At 46.7% G+C, this 24331-nt stretch overlaps 1 protein-coding gene across 1 annotated transcript in view; it reads left to right on the top strand.

Moving 5' to 3' along the window:
* LOC144484577 (uncharacterized) overlaps positions 1 to 19260 on the top strand; it is a 172591-nt gene extending 153331 nt beyond the window's left edge. Inside the window, 2 exon segments of the mRNA XM_078203059.1 lie at positions 11087 to 11963; positions 18732 to 19260. Of these exon segments, the coding sequence (XP_078059185.1) occupies positions 11087 to 11963; positions 18732 to 19260 (1406 nt within the window).
* The last annotated feature ends 5071 nt before the right edge of the window (positions 19261 to 24331 follow it).

Here is a 24331-nt window from a genome sequence, read left to right as displayed (position 1 = left end):
GAATGAGGGGAGATCTAATAGAGGTGTACAAGATTATGAAGGGTATAGATAGGGTGAACAGTGGGAAGCTTTTTCCCAGGTCGGAGGTGACGATCACGAGGGGTCACGGGCTCAAGCTGAGAGGGGCGAAGTATAACTCAGATATCAGAGGGACGTTTTTTACACAGAGGGTGGTGAGGGCCTGGAATGCGCTGCCAAGTAGGCTGGTGGAGGCAGGCACGCTGACATCGTTTAAGACTTACTTGGATAGTCACATGAGCAGCCTGGGAATGGAGGGATACAAACGATTGGTCTCGTTGGACCAAGGAGCGGCACAGGCTTGGAGGGCCGAAGGGCCTGTTTCCTGTGCTGTACTGTTCTTTGTTCTTTGTTCTTTGTTCACACAGTGATGCAGACTGACCCACACACACACAGTGATACACACTGACCCACACACATGCACACACACAGTGATACACACTGACCCACACACAAACGTTGATACACACTGACACGCACACACACAGTGATACACACTGACACACGCACACAGTGATACAGTAATACAGACTGACCCACACACACACAGTGATACACACTGACACACACACACGCACACACACAGTGATACACACTGACCCACACACACACAGTGATGCACACTGATACACACACACAGTGATGCACACTCACACACGCACACACGTTAATACACACTGACCCACACACAAACAGTGATACACACTGATCCACACACACACTGATCCACACACAAACACACACACACACACACACACACACAGGGATGCACACTGATCCACACACACACACACTCACACACAGTGATACACACTGACACTCACACACACACTGATCCACACACACTCAGTAATGCACACTGACCCACACACACACACACACACAGTGATACAGTAATACAGACTGACCCACACACACACAGTGATGCACAGTGCTGCACACTGATACACAAACAGTGATACACACTGACACACACACACGCACACACACAGTGATACACACTGACCCACACACACGCACACTCACAGTGATACACACTGACCCACACACAAACAGTGATACACACTGACACACACACACACACACACACAGTGATACACACTGACACACACACACACACAGTGATACACACTGACCCACACACACACAGTGATGCACACTGACACACACACACAGTAATACACACTGACCCACACACAAACAGTGATACACACTGGTACACACACACAGTGATGCACACTGATCCACACATACACACACACACACACACACACACACATACACACACACACACACACATTCACACACAGTGATACATACTGACCCACACACAAACAGTGAGACACACTGACACACACAAACAGTGATACACACTTACCCACACACACACAGTGATGCACACACACACAGTGGTTCACACTGACCCTCACACACACTGTGTTACAAACTGACTCACACACACACAGTGATACACACTGACCCACACACACAAAGTGAAGGACACACACACACACGCATTGTGATGCACACTGACACACACAGTGATACATACTGACCCAAACACACGGTTTTGCACACTGAAACACACACACACATACATAGGTATACACACGAACACACACAGTGATGCACACTGACCCACACACACACTAATGCACACTGACACACACACACACACACACACACACAAACACACTGAAACACACACACACAGTGATACACACTGACACACATACAGTGATACAAACTTACCCACACACAAACAGTGATACACACTGACACACACAGACAGTTTTACACACTGACCCACACACACCCAGTGATGCACACTGCCACACACACGCACACACACAGTGATACACACAGACCCACAAACACACAGTGATGCACACTGATATACACACACACAGTGATGCACACTCACACACCACACACAGTAATACACACTGACCCACACACAAACAGTGATACACACTGATACACACACACAGTGATGCACACTGACACACACACAGTGATGCACACTGATCCACACACACACACACACACACACACACACACACACACACACAGTGATACATACTGACCCACACACAAACAGTGATACACACTGACACACACACACAGTGGTTCACACTGACCCTCACACACACTGTGTTACAAACTGACTCACACACACACACACGCAAAGTGATGCACACACACAGTGATACATACTGACCCACACACACAGTGATGCACACTGAAACACACATACACAGTGATACACACTAACACACACAGTGATGCACACTGACCCACACACACAGTGATGCACAATGACACACACACACACAGACACACACACACACATACACACATACACACACACACACACACACACACACATTCACACACAGTGATACATACTGACCCACACACAAACAGTGATACACACTGACACACACAAACAGTGATACACACTTACCCACACACACACAGTGATGCACACACACACAGTGGTTCACACTGACCCTCACACACACTGTGTTACAAACTGACTCACACACACACAGTGATACACACTGACCCACACACACAAAGTGAAGGACACACACACACACACGCATTGTGATGCACACTGACACACACAGTGATACATACTGACCCAAACACACGGTTTTGCACACTGAAACACACACACACATACATAGGTGTACACACTAACACACACAGTGATGCACACTGACCCACACACACACTAATGCACACTGACACACACACACACACACACAAACACACACACAAACACACTGAAACACACACACAAAGTGATACACACTGACACACACAGACAGGTTTACACACTGACCCCCACACACACACAGTGATGCACACTGACACACACACGCACACACACAGTGATACACACAGACCCACAAACACACAGTGATGCACACTGATATACACACACACAGTGATGCACACTCACACACCACACACAGTAATACACACTGACCCACACACAAACAGTGATACACACTGATACACACACACAGTGATGCACACTGACACACACACAGTGATGCACACTGATCCACACACACACACACACACACACACTCACACACAGTGATACATACTGACCCACACACAAACAGTGATACACACTGACACACACACACAGTGGTTCACACTGACCCTCACACACACTGTGTTACAAACTGACTCACACACACACAGTGATACACACTGACCCACACACACAAACACGCAAAGTGATGCACACTGACACAGACACACAGTGATACATACTGACCCACACACAGTGATGCACACTAAAACACACATACACAGTGATATACACTAACACACACAGTGATGCACACTGACCCACACACACAGTGATGCACAATGACACACACACACACAGTGACACACACTGACACACACACACACAGTGATGCACACTGACACACTTACAGTGATACACACTGACACACACATACACACAGTGATGCACATTGACACACACACTGTGATGCACACTGATCCACACACTTACAGTGATACTCACTGACACACACATACACACAGTGATAAACACTGATGCACACACACAGTGATACACACTGACACATACAAACAGTGATACTCACTGACCCACACACATACACAGTGATGCACACTGATCCTCACACACACACACAGTGATACACACTGACACACGCGCACACACACAATGATACACACTGACCCACGCACACACACAGTGATACACACTGACACACACACACACACACACAGTGATACACACTAACACACACAGTGATGCACACTGACCCACACACAGTGATGCACACTGACACACACACACACACACACACAGTGTCACACACTGACACACACACACAGTGATACACACTGACACACTTACAGTGATACACACTGACACACACATACACACAGTGATGCTCACTGACACACACACACAGTGATGCACACTGATCCACACACTTACAGTGATACTCACTGACACACACATACACACAGTGATAAACACTGATGCACACACACAGTGATACACACTGACACATACAAACAGTGATACTCACTGACCCACACACATACACAGTGATGCACACTGACACACACACACACACACACACACACACACACACACACACACAGTGATACACACTGACACACACACACACACAGTGATGCAGACTGATCCACACACACTCAGTAATGCAAACTGAACCACACACACACACACAGTCATAGTAATAGACACTGACCCCCACACACACAGTGATGCACACTGATACATACACACACAGTGATACTCATTGACACACACACGTGCACACACACAGTGATACACACTGACCACACACAAACAGTGATACACACTGACACACACACAGTGATACACACTGCCCCACACACACGCACAGTCATGCATACTGACACACACACACAGTGATGCAGACTGACCCACACACACACAGTGATACACACTGACACACACACACACACACACACACACAATGATACACACTGACCCACACACACTCAGTAATGCACACTGACTCACACACACACACAGTGGTACAGTAATACAGACTGAATCACACACACATTTTAAGGAACTATTGATAAGGCTGCAGGATAGGCATGTGCCTGTAAAAAGGAAAGATAGGAAAGGTAGGATTCGAGAGCCGTGGATAACCAGGGAAATTGAGGATCTGATTAAAATGAAAAGGGAGGCGTACGTTAAGTACAGGCAACTGAAAACAGATGGAGCTCTGGAGGAATACAGAGAGAGTAGGAAAGAACTCAAACGGGGAGTTAGAAGGGCAAAAAGAGGTCACGAGATGTTCTTGGCAGGCAGGATTAAGGAGAATCCTAAGGCATTCTATTCATACGTTAGGAACAAAAGAGTTGTCAGGGAGAAAATCGGACCTCTCAGGGACAAAGGAGGGGAATTATGCTTAGAACCCAAGGGAATAGGGGAGATCCTAAGTGAATACTTTGCATTGGTATTCACGAAGGAGAGGGGCGTGTTAACCGGGAGTGTCTCGGAGGGAGGTGTTGACCCGTTAGAGAAAATCTCCATTACAAGAGAGGAAGTGTTAGGTTTTTTAGGGAACATTAAAACTGACAAAGCCCCAGGGCCTGATGGCATCTATCCTCGACTGCTCAAGGAGACGAGAGATGAAATTGCTGGGCCTCTGACGGAAATCTTTGTCGCTTCTTTGGACACGGGTGAGGTCCCTGAGGATTGGAGGATAGCGAATGTGGTCCCGTTGTTTTAGAAGGGTAGCAGGGATAACCCAGGAAATTATAGGCCGGTGAGCTTGATGTCCGTGGTAGGGAAGTTGTTGGAGAGGATTCTTAGAGACAGGATGTATGTGCATATAGAACGGAACAATCTCATTTGTGACAGACAGCATGGTTTTGTAAGAGGGTGGTCGTGCCTTACAAATTTGGTGGAGTTTTTTGAGGAAGTGAGAAAAATGGTTGATGAAGGAAGGGCCGTGGATGTCGTCTATATGGATTTCAGTAAGGCATTTGACAAAGTCCCACATGGCAGGTTGGTTAAGAAGGTTAAGGCTCATGGGATACAAGGAGAAGTGGCTAGATGGGTGGAGAACTGGCTTGGCCATAGGAGACAGAGGGTAGTGGTCGAAGGGTCTTTTTCCGGCTGGAGGTCTGTGACCAGTGGTGTTCCGCAGGGCTCTGTACTGGGACCTCTGCTATTTGTGATATACATAAATGATTTGGAAGAAGGTGTAACTGGTGTAATCAGCAAGTTTGCGGATGACATGAAGATGGCTGAACTTGCGGATAGTGAAGAGTATTGTCGGGCAATACAGCAGGATATAAATAGGCTGGAAAATTGGGCGGAGAGGAGGCAGATGGAGTTTAATCCGGAGAAATGCGAAGTGATGCATTTTGGAAGAAATAATGCAGGGAGGAGTTATACAATAAATGGCAGAGTCATCAGAAGTATAGAAACACAGAGGGACCTAGGTGTGCAAGTCCACAAATCCTTGAAGGTGGCAACACAGGTAGAGAAGGTGGTGAAGAAGGCATATGGTATGCTTGCCTTTATAGGACGGGGTATAGAGTATAAAAGCTGGAGTCTGATGATGCAGCTGTATAGAACGCTGGTTAGGCCACATTTGGAGTACTGCGTCCAGTTCTGGTCGCCGCACTACCAGAAGGACGTGGAGGCGTTGGAGAGAGTGCAGAGAAGGTTTACCAGGATGTTGCCTGGTATGGAGGGTCTTAGCTATGAGGAGAGATTGGGTAGACTGGGGTTGTTCTCCTTGGAAAGACGGAGAATGAGGGGAGATCTAATAGAGGTGTACAAGATTATGAAGGGTATAGATAGGGTGAACAGTGGGAAGCTTTTTCCCAGGTCGGAGGTGACGATCACGAGGGGCCATGGGCTCAAGCTGAGAGGGGCGAAGTATAACTCAGATATCAGAGGGACGTTTTTTACACAGAGGGTGGTGGGGGCCTGGAATGCGCTGCCAAGTAGGCTGGTGGAGGCAGGCACGCTGACATCGTTTAAGACTTACTTGGATAGTCACATGAGCAGCCTGGGAATGGAGGGATACAAACGATTGGTCTAGTTGGACCAAGGAGCGGCACAGGCTTGGAGGGCCGAAGGGCCTGTTTCCTGTGCTGTACTGTTCTTTGTTCTTTGTGCACCATGTGTGCTGAGATTCTGTCGGAAGTCCGTAGTGTCATGACAGAAGCTGGGGTTCTTTGTACAATGCGTTTCAGGATGCCCTTGATGTAGCCGGAGAGGTTCTCACGCAGGGTCCCATTGCCTGATATGATGGGACAACTGCGTGTGTTGGCCTGTGTATCTTCGGGAGGCAGTAGAGATCTCCAACCCGGGGAATACGTGGGATGAGAGCACGGAGGGTGCTTTGGAGGTCTGAATCAAAGGTCTTGATCTGTCTGTTGCATTGACAGGTGTGTTCTTTGGTCGGATCTGCAGATAACTGTCTGTAGTGATCTTTGTTGTTCAATGTTGACACACTTCTTTGCAGTAATTCATTCTGTTCAGTATGACAGTGGCTCCTCCTTTGTCTGCTGGTTTGATGACAATGTTGCGGTTGATCTTGAGAGTGAGGATGGCATTGCATCGTGCTTGGGTGACGTTCGGGGCTCTCTTGTGAGTGCGGCTGATTAATCTGGCATTGACGCACCTCAAACAGACCATTGTCCGCAGCAAACTACCCAGCCTTCAGGAGTGACCAAGACACCACACCACCCTGCCACAGCAACCCCTGCAAGACGTGCCGGATCATCGACAAGGATACCATCATCTCACGTGTGAATACCAACCACTAAGTACACGGTACATACTCTTGCGACTCGGCCAACGTTGTCTACCTGATACAATGCAGGAAAGGATGTCCCGAGGCATGGTATATTGGCGAGACCATGCAGATGCTACAACAATGGATGAATGAACACCGTTCAACAATCACCAGGCAGGAGTGTTCTCTTCCTGTCGGGGAACACTCACAGGCATTCAACCTCTGATCTTCGGGTAAGCGTTCTCCAAGGCGGCCTTCACGACACACGACAACGCAGAATTGCCGAGCAAAAACTGATAGCCAAATTCCGCACACATGAGGATGGCCTCAACCGGGATCTTGAGTTCATGTCACACTATCTGTAACCCCCATGACTTGCCTGGGCTTGCAAAATCTCACTAACTGTCCTGGCTGAAGATAATTCACACCTCTTTAACCTGTGCTTAACCCTCTCTCCACTCACATTGTCTGTACCTGTAAAGACTTGATTACCTGTAAAGACTCGCATTCCAACCATTATCTTGTAAATTGAGTCTGTGTCTATGAATGCCCTGTTTGTGAACACAACTCTTCACTCACCTGAAGGAGGACCACTCCGAAAGCCTGTGCTACCAAATAAACCTGTTGGACTTTAATCTGTGAGACTTCTTACTGTGTTTACCCCAGTCCAACGCCAGCATCTCCACATCACGATTGAACCCAGCCAGAATCAGCACCATCAAGGAAGGAGAGGAGAAACGGTATAAAAGCTTTGATATCTCTGTGTGATCCACAGCAGAACTTCCAGAAATGGAGCACAGCAGATCACCAATTCACAATATTTTGTTAATTTATCTCAAATGTTAACAATTTTATTTTGTATTAACTTTTTGAGATTTCAATGGTGCAGTTATCACCCAGCATTCGCTGCGGGTGTGAAAGTGTTCTATTCACTCCATTGGAAGCCGTACGCACGCGCGATGCTGTCGCTGGAACATGCGCAGTGTTAATTTAGTAAAGTGTCACTTTGCTCGGAGCCCTGAGAGTGCGAGTGCGAGAGATGCTTTTTTTAGCGGGTGAGAGTCGGTGGGGTGGAGGGAGGAATGGAGCCGGGGGTCGGGGTGGGGAGGGAGCGGAGGCTTCATAAACACCCGCTGTAGCCCACAAGGCCGAAATCAGAGCCTGAGGGCCCCGGGTTTGCAGCTGCGGGGATTTTATCCGGGATCAGGCCCAGGGCAGCGGCCGCCATCTTTGTTCAGCGGGGAGCAGGGCGCATGCGCGGTCAGTGGGCGGAGCTAAAGCAGACAATGCTGGAAAATCAGGGCGGAGCTAAAGCAGACAATGCAGGTCTGACAGCTTCTGTGAGGAGAGAATAGAGCCAATGTTTCCAGTCTGGATGAGCCTTCATCAGAGCTAAGGACAAAGAGAATCAGAAAAGATTCATACTATGAAATGGGGAAGTGGAATGGGACCAAGGGAATGGAAATGAGGGTAAAGACGGCTGAGAAGTTGCTGAAAATCAGAGAATCATAGAATCCTACAGTGCAGAAGGCGGCCGTTTGGCCCATCGAGTCTGCACCGATCACAATCCCACCCAGGCCCTATCCCCATAACCCCATGCACTTACCAAGCTAGTCCCCCTAACACTAAGGGGCAATTTAGCATGGCCAATCCACCTAACCTGCATATCTTTGGACTGTGGGAGGAAACTGGAGCACCCAGAGGAAACCCACGCAGACATGGGGAGAACATGCAAACTCCACACAGACAGTGACCCAAGCTGGGAATTGAACCCAGGTCCCTGGCGCTGTGAGACAGCAGTGCTAACCAGTGTGTCACCGTGCCGCCCACGGTGGCACAGTGGTTAGCACTGTCCGTTAAGAGATCAGAATGTTTTGAATGGCAGAACAGAGATATAGATGGTTAAGGCAGTGGGCCTGGAGGGGGGAGGCAGAAGAAGGAGAGTGGGAATGGGGAAGTGGAAAAATGGAAGAGAGAAAGAAAGATGATATAAATGGATGAATGAGATGAAAAGATGAAACAAAATTAAGTAAAACTAATGGAAATTCGGTGACGGTGGAGGGGAGAGTTCACGCTTTAAAGTTGTTCACTCAATGTTCAATTTGGAAGGCTGTAAAGTGCCCATTCGGAAGATGAGGTACTGTCCTTTTGGTTTGCTTTGGGGTTCACGTGAACATTGCAAAAGGCCAAGGACAGACGTGTGGACAGGAAGTCAGGGTGGTGTGTTCAAGTGGCAAGCATCTTTGTCTTAGAGCTTTATTTTTAAATGACCTGCTGTTCTAGATTCACCGTTGAGGAGAAACATCATTTCAGGATTTATTTTGTCAAGCACCCAGATAATCTTTTATGCTTCAAGAAGTTCATCTCTCATTTCTCTAAAATTCAATGATTATGGATGCACCCTGTCCAAACTTTCTTCATAAAACAAACACATTTGTGTCCCGAATCAGCTTAGCGCACCTTGTCTGAACTACTCCCAATGTAAACATATTGATCTTAAGTAATCTTACATCAGGAAACAGGAGGAGAGAATATTCCATATTTCTATCCTGGACTGAATGATGGATTTTGGAAACTCCTTTTCCAGGGGTTTAGAAGGGGAGGATTTACACACCAATCTCAAACGAAGAAAAATGTTTATCTCGTAATTTCAAACCATAGTTGACGTATGACTCTTGTAATCTGCTTTTACAGGGAGTTAGAGGATTTAGAGACTGCAATTTGTCTCTGACTCCAGTGCTTCTGACATCTTTCCAGCTGCAGGCTCCAGCAGCAAGTTTAAATTTGAAAACAGTGGAATTGTTCCAGAGGTGAGTATTATTGAACACTCATCTACAGTTCAGAATTGTTAGTGCTGTGCTCTGTTATCTGAGCGAGATTCCATGGCTCTGGGGCTGGTGTGATTCACCAGCAAGTTCACACTGAGGAAAGGCCGTTCACCTGCATTGTGTGTGGGAAGGGATTCAGTCGGTCATTCCACCTGCTGACACATCGGTGAGTTCACGTTGGTGAGGGGCCATTTACCTGTTCTGACTATGGAAAGGGATTCACTCAGTCATTGCACCTGCTGAGACACCAGCGAGTTCACAAGTGATGACAAGGGTTGGATTCTGCTGTTATTGCTGCTGTTAATCACATCCAGGATTGAATCACATTCATTTATCCGAGTCATCAGTGCAGACTTGATGGGCTGAAGAGCCTCTTTCTGCTCTGCAGGGATTCTACTGGTTCTTAAAATTCTGTATGAATTGAACATAATTTCACTATTTCTGATTTCTGTACATCTGGAGATAAATTCCACTCTTTTGTGAGCATTTTGATTGATTTCCTGACTCGCTATGATATTTTAAACTCATTATTCACTTTAAGCCAGTGAGGAAAGAATGTTCCACAGCAACTAGGATTGTCTGTGCTGAGTTTCTGAGCTGTACTGACTGTGATGACATTTGTAAACTCCTTTTACAGGATATTAAAAGGGGAGGATTTGCCAACAGAAATCTCAAACAAAACTTCACATCAAGCTCTGATGGAGTCACTCATCAGGAGAGGGAAACCATTGCCTGTTTAACCATCAAAGTGACAGGAAAAGCACCAAGACGCAGACACCCACACCATGGGAAAACCGTGGAAATGTGGGGATTGTGGAAAGGGATTCAGATTCCCGTCTGTGCTGGAAACACATCGACGCAGTCACACTGGGGAGAAACCGTTCACCTGCTCCGTGTGTGGGAAAGGATTCGGAGATTCCTCCACCCTGCTGACACACCAGAGAGTTCACACTGGGGAGAGACCATTCACCTGCTCCAATTGTGGGAAAGGATTCAATCAGTCTTCCAACTTGCTGAAACACCAGCGAGTTCACACTGGGGAGAGACTGTTCACCTGTTCCAATTGTGGGAAGGGATTCACTCAGTCATCCCATCTGCTGACGCACCAACGCGTTCACACTGGAGAGAAGCCGTTCACCTGCTCCGTGTGTGGGAAAGGATTCGGAGATTCCTCCAGCCTGCTGAGACACAAGAGAGTTCACACTGGGGAGAGACCGTTCATCTGCTCCAATTGTGGGAAGGGATTCTCTCGGTTATCCACCCTGCTGACACACCAGAGAGTTCACACTGGAGAGAGACCATTCACCTGCTCCAGTTGTGGGAAGGGATTCACCCAGCTAGCCACCCTGCGGGCACATCAGCGAGTTCACACTGGGGAGAAGCCATTCACCTGCTCTGTGTGTGGAAAGGGGTTCATTCGGTCATCCCACCTGCTGAGACACCAGCGAGTTCACACTGGGGAGAGGCCATTTACCTGCTCAGAGTGTGAGAAGGGATTCAGTGATTTATCTACCCTGCAGACACACCAACGAGTTCACACTGGAGAGAGACCATTTACCTGTTCTGATTGTGGGAAGGGATTCACTCGGTCATCCACGCTGCTGATACACCAGCGAGTTCACACTGGGGAGAGACCATTCACCTGCTCTAACTGTGGGAAGGGATTCACTCAGTTATGCACCCTGCTCTCACACCAGCGAGTCCACACTGGAGAGAAGCCATTTACCTGCTCTGTGTGTGGGAAGGGATTCACTCAGTTATCCAGCTTGCTGAAACACCAACGAGTTCACAAGTGATTACAGGGGTTGGATTCTGCTCTTATTGCTGCTGTAAATCACATCCAGAACTGAAGCATGTTCATTCTGACAGTTGGTGAAGTGTGGGGGTCAGAGGGTTTCTTTCTGCTGGACTGACCGGTCTCTCAATTTTCATTCCAGTGGCTGATTCCCTTTGAGCGAAGGCACATTTCCACTGAAATGATCCACAAAAGCAGATGTCAGATGAGACTGAGATGAGGAAAAAATTCTTAACTCAAAGGGTAGTGAACTTGTGGAATTCTCTACCACAGAAGGCTGTGGAATCCAAGTCACTGAATATGTTCAAGGAAGAGATCATTTTTGTTTTAGATTTTAATGGCTTCAGGTGGTATGGGGAGAATATGGTATTGAGATCGAGGATCAGCCATGATCATATTGAATGGTGGAGCAGACACGAATGGCCTGCTCCTAGTTTCTATCGAGTACATTAATTTTATCCTGGATAATAAATAGTCTTTTTCCTCTCACTACAGGTGTCTTGTCGCTCATCCGTCCTCGTTCTGAGGGTTGGCCGCGCTCTGAACAATCTTTCTCCACTGATTTCTCAGCTGCTCTCACTGCCTGTCCCATCGAGAGGTCGGTCCACATTCTGATATTATCCACACATCTCGGGCCTTCCTTGCACACATTTTCCAGGTGTTCTGTCTCACATTACCTCTTTTTCCAAACACTCCCTCCCTATTCACAACACCTGTCCAAAATAGGTGAGCTTCCTGGATGTCAGAGCCTCAAACAGGTTCCAGTGAACACCAGCTTTCTCCAGCACCCACTCATTCATCCACTTTGCCGTCCGTGACACACGGAATAATCGTCTGAGTCCTTTCATTTCAAACACTTTTATTGGAGCCTCGTCACTCTTTTCGATGGTCCAGCTTTCACAGACACACATTGTCACGGCAACACAAGGGCTTTCAGAAGATGAATGTTCATCATAACCGAGATGTTGTGGCTGCTCCACTCTGTTTTCACTGAGATCACAACACCATGATCCTTAAGACTGGCCTGAATTTATCTGATAGATTCTGCATCTACCACTGCAGTCAGATCTCAAATAAATACATTTGTCTCTGTTCCAGTGAGTCTACATCACAGGGCCAGGCCAGCCGGCTCAATCGGTCTGTGTCAGTATTTATGCTCCACATGAGCCTCCACCCACCCCTCTTCATCTCCCCACCCCCCCCCCCCGCCCCCTTCAGCATATCCTTCTATTTCTTTCTCCCTTATTATGTATCTAGCTTCCCCTTCAATGTATTCATGCTGTTCAACTCAACCACTTGTTGTGTACCAAGTTCCACATTGTCTTTTATTTGGGGGTGCGGTCAACCTGCTGACAGATCGGTGAGTTCACACTGGGGAGAGACCATTTACCAGATTGGTTCCAGGGATGAAGGAAAAGATGAGCTCTCATTATCGATTTGATTTGATTTGATTTATTGTCACATGTATTAACATACAGTGAAAAGTATTGTTTCTTGCACGTTATACAGACAAAACATACCGTTCATAGAGAAGGAAAGGAGAGAGTGCAGAATGTAGTGTTACAGTCATAGCTAGGGTGTAAGAAATTGCATTCAAGCATTGTTAGAGAGTTTAAAAGAGTTAGAATGAAATTTTAGCAGCATAGAACGAGAGTAAAAGATAGAATTAGAAGGTATGCTGGGCACAGCTTGCAAGAAGTCGCCTCGCTCCGGCGCCATCTTGGAATCTATCTTACAAAATAGGAAAGATATAGCAGCATTGGAGGCAGTTCAGAGGAGGTTCACCAGATTGATTGAAGACATGAGGACTTTGTTGTGTGAAGAGATATTGAACAGTTTAGGCCTATACTCTGTGGAATTTAGAAGAATAAGGGGAGATCAGATTAAGATATATAGGTTGATAAAAGGTATGGATAAAGTAGACGTGGAGTGGATGCTTCCTCTTGTGGAGCAACAAAGAACAAAGAAAATTACAGCACAGGAACAGGCCCTTCGGCCCTCCAAGCCTGCTTCCTCCTAGGAAGAGAGGTCATAGTCTTAAAATAAGGGGTAGCAAATTTAAAATAGAGTTGAGGAGAAACTACTTCTCCCAAAGGGTTGTGAATCCACTCCAAAGTGTGGTGGATGCTGGGACACTGAGTAAATTTAAGGAGAAGTTAGACAGATTTTTAATTGGTAATGGGTTGAAGAATTATGGGGAGAAGGCAGGAAAATGGGGATGAGGAGCATATCAACCATGATCGAATGACAGAGCGGACTCGATGGGCCAAATGGCCTAATTCTGCTTCTATCTCTTCCGAACTTATGAACACAGTTTTAAGATTTTGGAAAGAGACACGGGGGACAATGAGGAAGGTTTTTTTCTCACAGTAAGCGGTAATGAGCTGGAACTCAACACTTAAATTCAAAGGCTGATGATATCCAGGCCCTGATGAATGGAGTTTCCTCTGAATGTTGAGGCCTCCCCTCCCACCCACTGCCCCTAACGCTGCCTCCGCTTATCCACCTCCTTCCCGCCTGAAGATCAGACAAACAAGCGCCTGTCCCTGGATATGAGCCGCACTGCGCATGCCCAACGTCACAATGCCCAGTGACTGATTGACGGCAGCTCAGGGCCAATAGGAATAGGGGGCGGGGCTGGAGGACCGAGCGGGAGCGGCTGGTCCTCCAAACAATCGGAGTGAATGAGGGGCGGAACCTGAAGCATGCGCAGTGCGGGTAATGGGGAGGGCCGGACGGTTAGAAGTCGGATCCGAGATGAAACGAGGTGAAGTGTGGTGCGCAGAGAGCGATGGATCTGGCAGGTGGGTGGAGAGGCTTTGTAAACATGTTGTTCAAACTCACACCCTGGAGAAGAACGTATCGGTCCCTCTGTTCGTCCGAAATGGGGCCGCAACTTGTAGTGTTGGGCCTGGGCTGACTGCTGCCACTCTGTCCGTGGGAATGTCAATCTGCGTCGGGCATCTTTGTTAGGGGCAATGTGCAACAGGACGCAGGCGCTGCCGCCATCTTTGTCGGGGGCAATGTTGACAATGAGTGGGAGGAGCTTGTTCCCCATTGTTCAGAATGAAGACAACTTGTCTGTCAAACTGCATCAACCCTCTGACCCGGGTAATCTGACCCTGCATTACCCTGGTATGGAGTCTAACAAAGGACTTTAACCTGGTGTTGTTAGACTCCTTACTGTGTTTACCCCAGTCCAACGCCGGCATCTCCACATCATGACTACCCTGGTTTGCCCAGAGCCAGATGTCTGATAAGGCAGAGTGGCAGCAGAGACAGTAAGAAAACACAGGATTTTAGAAAGGAAGATTTGAAACCAAACATCACATGATGGAGTCGGCCAATTTATTGTAGTCTGAATATTATTGTATTTTTAATATCGAAGGAAAGAGCACCGTTCACAGTGGTAGCCACGATGTGGAGTTGCCGGCATTGGATTGGGGTGGGCACAGTAAGTAGCCTCACAACACCAGGTGAAAGTGCAACAGGTTTATTTGGTAGCATGAGCTTTCGGAGCGTTGCTCCTTCATCAGGTGAGTGTCTAGTCATATTCAGGCACTCACCTGATGAAGGAGCAGTGCTCCAAAAGCTCGTGCTAACAAATAAACCTGTTGGACTTTAACCTGGTGTTGTGAGACTATTTACTGCGTTCACAGTGGAGAGTAACTGTGAACGTGTTGTGAGGTGTGGATAAGTTTTCAACCAATCATCTGGCCTTTTGGAACATAATTGTAGTCACAATAGGGAGATGGCATGGAAATGTGGGGACTGTGGGAAGGGACTCAAATATCAAACCAAGTTGGAAACTCATCGACGCAGTCACACTGGGAAGAGGCAGTTCACCTGCTCTGATTAAAATGAAAAGGGAGGCGTACGTTAAGTCCAGGCAACTGAAAACAGATGGAGCTCTGGAGGAATACAGAGAGAGTAGGAAAGATCTCAAACGGGGAGTTAGAAGGGCAAAAAGAGGTCACGAGATGTTCTTGGCAGGCAGGATTATGGAGAATCCTAAGGCATTCTATTCATACGTTAGGAACAAAAGAGTTGTCAGGGAGAAAATCGGACCTCTCAGGGACAAAGGAGGGGAATTATGCTTAGAACCCAAGGGAATAGGGGAGATCCTAAATGAATACTTTGCATCGGTATTCACGAAGGAGAGGGGCGTGTTAACCGGGAGTGTCTCGGAGGGAGGTGTTGACCCGTTAGAGAAAATCTCCATTACAAGAGAGGAAGTGTTAGGTTTTTTAGGGAACATTAAAACTGACAAAGCCCCAGGGCCTGATGGCATCTATCCTCGACTGCTCAGGGAGACGAGAGGTGAAATTGCTGGGCCTCTGACGGAAATCTTTGTCGCTTCTTTGGACACGGGTGAGGTCCCTGAGGATTGGAGGATAGCGAATGTGGTCCCGTTGTTTAAGAAGGGTAGCAGGGATAACCCAGGAAATTATAGGCCGGTGAGCTTGACGTCCGTGGTGGGGAAGTTGTTGGAGAGGATTCTTAGAGACAGGATGTATATGCATTTAGAACGGAACAATCTCATTAGTGACAGACAGCATGGTTTTGTGAGAGGGAGGTCGTGCCTTACAAATTTGGTGGAGTTTTTTGAGGAAGTGACAAAAACGGTTGATGAAGGAAGGGCCGTGGATGTCGTCTATATGGATTTCAGTAAGGCATTTGACAAGGTCCCACATGGCAGGCTGGTTAAGAAGGTTAAGGCTCATGGGATACAAGGAGAAGTGGCTAGATGGGTGGAGAACTGGCTTGGCCATAGGGGACAGAGGGTAGTGGTCGAAGGGTCTTTTTCCGGCTGGAGGTCTGTGACCAGTGGTGTTCCGCAGGGCTCTGTACTGGGACCTCTGCTATTTGTGATATATATAAATGATTTGGAAGAAGGTGTAACTGGTGTAATCAGCAAGTTTGCGGATGACACGAAGATGGCTGGAATTGCGGATAGCGAAGAGCATTGTCGGGCAATACAGCAGGATATAGATAGGCTGGAAAATTGGGCGGAGAGGTGGCAGATGGAATTTAATCCGGATAAATGCGAAGTGATGCATTTTGGAAGAAATAATGTAGGGAGGAGTTATACAATAAATGGCAGAGTCATCAGTAGTATAGAAACACAGAGGGACCTGGGTGTGCAAGTCCACAAATCCTTGAAGGTGGCAACACAGGTGGAGAAGGTGGTGAAGAAGGCATATGGTATGCTTGCCTTTATAGGACGGGGTATAGAGTATAAAAGCTGGAGTCTGATGATGCAGCTGTATAGAACGCTGGTTAGGCCACATTTGGAGTACTGCATCCAGTTCTGGTCGCCGCACTACCAGAAGGACGTGGAGGCATTGGAGAGAGTGCAGAGAAGGTTTACCAGGATGTTGCCTGGTATGGAGGGTCTTAGCTATGAGGAGAGATTGGGTAGACTGGGGTTGTTCTCCTTGGAAAGACGGAGAATGAGGGGAGATCTAATAGAGGTATACAAGATTATGAAGGGTATAGATAGGGTGAACAGTGGGAAGCTTTTTCCCAGGTCGGAGGTGACGATCACGAGGGGTCATGGGCTCAAGCTGAGAGGGGCGAAGTATAACTCAGACATCAGAGGGACGTTTTTTACACAGAGGGTGGTGGGGGCCTGGAATGCGCTGCCAAGTAGGGTGGTGGAGGCAGGCACGCTGACATTGTTTAAGACTTACCTGGATAGTCACATGAGCAGCCTGGGAATGGAGGGATACAAACGATTGGTCTAGTTGGACCAAGGAGCGGCACAGGCTTGGAGGGCCGAAGGGCCTGTTTCCTGTGCTGTACTGTTCTTTGTTCTTTGTTCTTTGTTGTGGGAAGGGATATATTGCCTTATCCGGGCTGCTGAAACACCAACAAATTCCAAGTAACTGCAGTGATTGGATTTTGGCGTGAATCATATTCAGACTGAACCAGTTCATTTGGGTTTGTTTCTGCCTAATTGCAAGATAACTCCAGCTCTGCTATAGGTGTTAATATAATAATCTTAGTGATATGTAATCAGAACCTCAGCTTGGGATGAAATTTAACAACCAGCTAATGAACTGTCTGGTTCAGCCTCAAAGAGTTACAACAGAGAGAGTAGGTGGGGACTGGATTTTGTTGCAAGCACTGAAGACAGTGGCTTTCCTCTTCCCAGTATTGAATTGGAGGACATTTCTGCTCAACGAGCACTGGATGTCAGACATGATAGGATGGTGTGTTACTTGGAGGGGGACCTGGAAGTGTTCATGTTCACACACACCTGATGATCTGGACCTTCTAGGTGGGTGAGCTAATGATTCCTTCAAAGCTCGGGTCGAGTTGGAGATACATAAAAGCCTCGCCTTCAATACTTCCTGCTCCTACCTCTCTATCTTTCTCTTCCTTGCTCCCCTCATTGATCCCAGAGTCTTGTGTTGGTTCAGACCTGGTGTAGGCCCAGACTGCATGAGCAGGTTTCCTCGCCTGAAGGACACTAGTTGGGTTTTTATGACAATCCAGCTGTTTTCATGGTCATCTTTTCCTAGTGCCAGCTCCACAAATTACCAGATTCATTCAGCTCAATTTCACACCTTGCATTTGAGTTTTGTGGGTTCTCTCTCACTCCCTTTTTTTCTGTTTTAAATCAATTTCACAGGGTATTGGAAGTTGAGGATTTGCAGTTGGGAAATTTGAACATCACATCAGGATCTGAGAGTCGCCCAATTCATCAGAACCTCAGTATCATCAGAATTTGAACCTGGAAGGTAAAAGCACTGTTAAGAGTGGGGAGAAACCGTACACGTGCTCTGAGTGTGGACAAGGCTACAGCCGATCATCTGGCCTGTTGAAACACAAGCACGTTCACACTGGAGAAAGACCCTATAAATGTGGGGACTGTGGGAAGGGATTCAGTTACTCATTTGAACTGAAAGCTCATGAGCGAAACCACACTGGGGAGCGACAGTTCACCTGTCCCGTGTGTGGGAAGGGATTCACTCAGTCATCCAGTCTGGTGACACATCAGCGAATTCACACCGGGGAGAGGCCGTTCATCTGCTCTGACTGTGGAAAGCGATTCACTCATTCATACAACCTGCTGAACCACCGGAGAGTTCATACCGGAGAGAGGCCGTTCCTCTGCTCTGACTGCGGGATGGGATTCACTCACTCATCGAACCTGCTGGCACATGAGCGAGTTCACACTGGGGAGAAGCCATTCACCTGCCCAGAGTGTGAGAAAGGATTCACTCGGTTAGCCAACCTGCGAAAACACCAGCGCAGTCATACTGATGAGAAACCTGGTTTTTTTTAGCAATGCAAATGTTTATTAACTCTTGTAGGCAACTGAATGTGTATTTTATTAAGTTTATCTGTCAGCAGCGATGAAGGTGCAAACATTGTTCATTAGGATAATTGAAAGGCAGAACCAAACCTTTTTGGAATGCTCTCGATGGATTGTGTTTGATGCAACAGCTTGCGCTTTTCCTGGCCGGTTGAAACTCTGGTGGTGGGTGGTGCATCAGGTAGAGGATTTCCAGAAACAGGCATCGCCATTTCATGCGTATTTTGGATTGGATCTTCTTGATGAGATGTTGGAGCAACTGCCTTATCCTCAGATTGGTCATCACCACCACTGGTCTTCTGCATGTAGTATAGGATTTCATCATTTTCTGCCTCCCAAGCTGAGAAGTGACCAGCACTCATCCGATGTTGTCCGGGAATCTTTGTTATTCTGTACTTGCAACTTGTCCTGGGAGTGAGTGATGGCAATATTTTTGGAGATAAACTCATTTTTCTTTTCAGAATGCTCTCGATGGATGGTGTTTCATCCAAACGCTTGCGCTTTCCCTGGCCGGTTGAAACTGTGGTGGTGGATGGTGCATCAGGTGGAGGATTTTGAGAAATAGACAGCCAGGTTTCATGCATCTTATATCTGCTCATTTGGACTGGATCTTCTTGATGAGGTGTTGGAGCAACTGCCTTATCCTTAGATATCACCACCACTGGTCTTCTGCATGTAGTATAGGACGTCATCGTTTTCTGCCTCCCAAGCTGAGAAGTGTCCAGCACTCATCCGATGTTGTTCGGGAGTCATTGTTATTCTGTACTTGCAACCTGTCCTGGGAGTGAGTGCAGGCAATACTTCTGGAGATAAACTCGTCTTTCTTTTTGGAATGCTCTCGATGGATGATGTTTGAGCCAACAGCTTGTGCTTTTCCTGGCCGGTTGAAACTCTGGTGGTGGGTGATGCATCTGATAGAGTTATTGGTGATGTCCTTTCTAAGTAGTTGAATATGCGCTTTCACAGATGGCAATCTTTGAAGACTTCTTTGGGGGTTGCTTTACTGGATACCTGATACTCGTAATTTGTGGTGTGGACTTTTTGAAATCGTTGGCCAGGGTTCATTATTGCACTCATGTACGAATCACACCGAGGAAGTATGTTTTCCAAATGACTGGCATCCATTTTGTCTCCTTTGAATTTACAATCAGATTACATATGTGTCTTGAAACAACATTGTATATACTGGGCTTTGCAGGGTTGTCGATGTATGTTCTCCCCCTATTAACTATAATAGGTGGAGGATTTTGAGAAACAGGCATCCCCATTTCATGCGTACTTTGGATTGGATCATTGATCACGCCCAGCAATGCATTGCGATCAGAAGAAAAATCCCCACGAATTCCAAATGAAAATATTGATCGAACCTCCTTTCTGCGAATATAGTCAGGCTTTTGGTAGTAATCAAATGGAACAGGCTGTTGTTTAATTGAACAACTAAAACGTCTTATTTTTGTTTCACTGAGTCTGAAATAAAGCTGGAACCGATCACTGGTCTGAAACCTGTTTGAATGCTCAACTCCAGGAAGTGCTGTAGATGATTGGAGGAACTAATATCCCATCAATGTGTTCACACTGACAAGAGACTTTGGGACTGGGTTCAGCTCAACTCACTGTAAACCAGCACACCGATGCTGGGGAGAGGCTGTTCACCTGCTCAGCGTGTAGGAAGGGATTTATCTGTTTGCCCAACCTGTTGACATACCTGATGTTCACATGTAATTACTGTGATTAGATTCTTCTGTTAATAACATCCAGGATTGAACTATGTTCTTGGGTCTGTTTCTGATGATGTCAATAAACTCCACTTCAGGTAGAGGTTAATATTCTGGATAAAGGATAAATAAATCAGCTTTGTGTTAAACATAGTGTGACAAGTCCTTTTACTGTCACCAACATAAGTTAGTTCCTTTTGAAATTCTCTCCCTCCCCCCTGTCTCCTCCAACAAGTGTGAGGAGCTCATGGAGCTTCTTTGTCACTAAGATTGAGACAATCTGATCAGCTGCCTCTGCTGATTCACTCCCTTCCACTGGTCCATGGAGCCAAACTGTCTCTAAAAGCTCCTCCTTCCTTGAGCCTTAAACTTGTCTCTTTCTTTAATTTTACTCCTATCTCCTCTCATCCCTTCCAAAGCTCACCTTCTCCGCGAGACTCACCCTCTGCTCCCTTCACTCTATTCTCACTAAGTTGCTGACCATCACCTTCCCCGTGTGAGCTGATTGTTTTAATTGTTCCCTTGCCTCGGGTCCTGTCACTCTGCAAAACTGCCAACATCAGCCTCCTCCTCAATGAACCAACTCTTGATCCCACTGTTTGTGCAAACTAGCGCCCCATCTCCAACTTCCCTACCTCTCTAAGATCATTGAATGTCTTGGAAAATGGAGTTTGAGGGGAAACTCACAGGAAACATCTCACAGTAAAATTTCTCCAAGTTTGTGAAATAGGAAAGGGCAGCTGAAGTGAGGATTGGTCCCTCAGCAGGTAAGACTGAACAATCATGGGAATGAAGGAAATGGCCCAGACGCTGAACAAAATATTTGTCCCGTTTTCAGTGAAAGACACAAAATACAATTGTATTGGAAGCAGTTCAGAGAAGATTCACTGGGCTGATTCCTGGGATGAAGGGGTTACTTTATGAGGAAAGGTTGGGTCTGCACACAGAGTTTAGAAGATTGAGAGCTGATCTTATTGAAACCTAAAATTCATGGGGGGGCTCGACAGGTTGGATGCTGAGAGGATGTTTCCCCTCATGGAAATCTCAAACTGGAGGCTGAGTTTAATAATAAGGGAGCTGAGGAGGAATTTCTTCTCATTCACTTTGGAATTCTCTCTCTTTGGAGAGCACTGGAGCTCGATCATTGAATACATTCAAGGCTGAGTTACACAGAGCTTTGATCAAAAGGGAGTCGAGGGAACGGGAGCGAGGCAGGAATGTGGAGTTCAGGCTGCAATCAGCCACAATCTGATCAGCCACAATCTCATTGAATGGCAGAGCAACCCCGGTGGGTGGAATGTCGACTCCTGCTCCTGTTTCTTATAAACTTCTGAAAAGGAAGGAGCTGCAGCAAGCAGCATAATTAAGGACCCCACACATCCTGGACATTCTCTCTTCCAGTTTCTTCCGTTGAAAGAAAGATACAAAAGTCTGAGGTCACGTACCAACTGATATAAGAATAGCATTTTCCCTGCTGCCATCAGACTTTTGAATGGACCTATCTCACACTAAGTTGATCTTTCTCTACACCCTAGCTATGACTGTAACACTACATTCTGCAATCTCTCATTTCCTTCTCTATGAACGGTATGCTTTGTCTGTATAACGCGCAATTAATCTTACCTTCTGAGACACCAGTGAGCTCACGTTACAGTGAAGTCAATTCTGCAGTGATCACTTGTGATACTACTGTGCATTTAAGGAAGGTATTTTAATCCTGATTCTCTGGGGGTTTTTTTGTATTGTTGCCGTGATGTCTGATGAAAGCACAATGGGCCTTTTTGTTTATCTGTAATTTGGGCCCAATGGAATGTCCTGGAGTTTTACGAGTTTACGTCCCTTCTGAATTGTTGTGGGAAGATTGATTGACAGGTCAAGGTCAGGTGGTTCCTTCACAGAGGAATCCAAGGATTCACTTTCAGTTTTCGGTAGAAGCTGTTAGATCCCAGACTGAAAAGCAGTATTTCTGTGTCTCTCCCTGGTATTAGAAATTCTGCTGGCTCAATGGAAGCAGTCTTTCTTGCCTTTCTGGAGTGAAAATTTTGCGATTAGTGGTTTGCTAGCTGGAGGCAAGCAGTGGCTCTATCTCTACCTCGAGGGTGCTGGGAGCTACAGGACGGGGAAGTCAGCATTTCAATTCTCCATCCAAAGCACTAATTCACAGCAGGTGTTGCAGAGCTGCAAAATCACGTGAGCATTCGTATTTTCTGTGCTAAACCAAAACCATGTGTGTATGTTGATAAGAATGGTGTGTTGGAACAGGACATTGAGCTGTTAATGTTTACACAATATCATGGTTTTTTTCTTGTTTGTAATTGGTAAAAGCTCTTGCTAAGTTTCTTTCTATGTGTTCATTGTATTTTTAAATAAACTTTGTTTGATAAAAGCTCCCCAGTGGCTCACTTGAATCATACCTGGAGTGAAACATCTCATGCTTACCCGTGCCAAATTCAAAATGCAAAGCTTATGATCTGGGATGACTTCATAAAACACCTTGGAGTTTCTGACCTGGATTATAACACACTGCTATGTGGACACTCTCCTTCTTCACTAATTCCCATCTCCTACTGTCTGGCAGATTGGAGAGGGACTGTAAACTTGGGTTTTTGTATTTAGTTCCTAATTTTATTGATTGTCACCCTAACCCCAGTCTCCGTGCCGTCACACCAAATAAATAATTAAAACTAATTGGGACTTAAATGGTGGTGAGTATACCCAGCATTCTCTGTGATGGGGAAAGTCCCCTCTCTACATCATGTGAGACGAATGCACAATAACAGCGTTGGACTGTTTGGAGCATGCCCAAGGCGAGTGATGGTGAAGAAGAGATTTTTCTCCCATTTGCTGCCGGTAAGTGGTGGCAGAGGCAGCGAGATATGAGGGAGCGGTGGAGCTGGCAGGTGGATGGAGGGGGTCATTAACACCCGGGATTGGTAGCAAATCTGGAATAAAACCCTGCAGGTCCTGCATTTGCAGCTCCAGGAATTCTGCTCCAGACCAGGGTCAGATTAATGGCTGCCATTTTGTTTCAACAGGGAGCAGAACACACGTGTGGTCACCTTGACACAACAGCGAGGGGACGGGGCTTCAGAGTCCCAGTGATCAGGAGAGATAATCATTGATTTTACTGTTAGGCTGCAGGCAGGAGCTGGAGATCTGAACACAGAGGAGAGGGAGGGAGAAAACTGGGAGTGGAGGAAAGAAATGGTGGAGATGGTGAAATAAAAACAGAAAACGCTGGAAAAGCTCTCGGTCTGGCAGCATCTGTTGAGAGAGAAACAGAGCTAATGTTTCATGTCCAACGTGACTCTTCTGAAGAAGAATGA

The sequence above is a fragment of the Mustelus asterias genome, unplaced genomic scaffold (genome assembly GCF_964213995.1).
Source record: "Mustelus asterias unplaced genomic scaffold, sMusAst1.hap1.1 HAP1_SCAFFOLD_116, whole genome shotgun sequence".
In the NCBI taxonomy this organism is placed as follows: Eukaryota; Metazoa; Chordata; class Chondrichthyes; order Carcharhiniformes; family Triakidae; genus Mustelus; species Mustelus asterias.
Note: the sequence above shows the minus strand (reverse complement) of the source record. Positions and strands in the feature narration are given on the sequence as shown.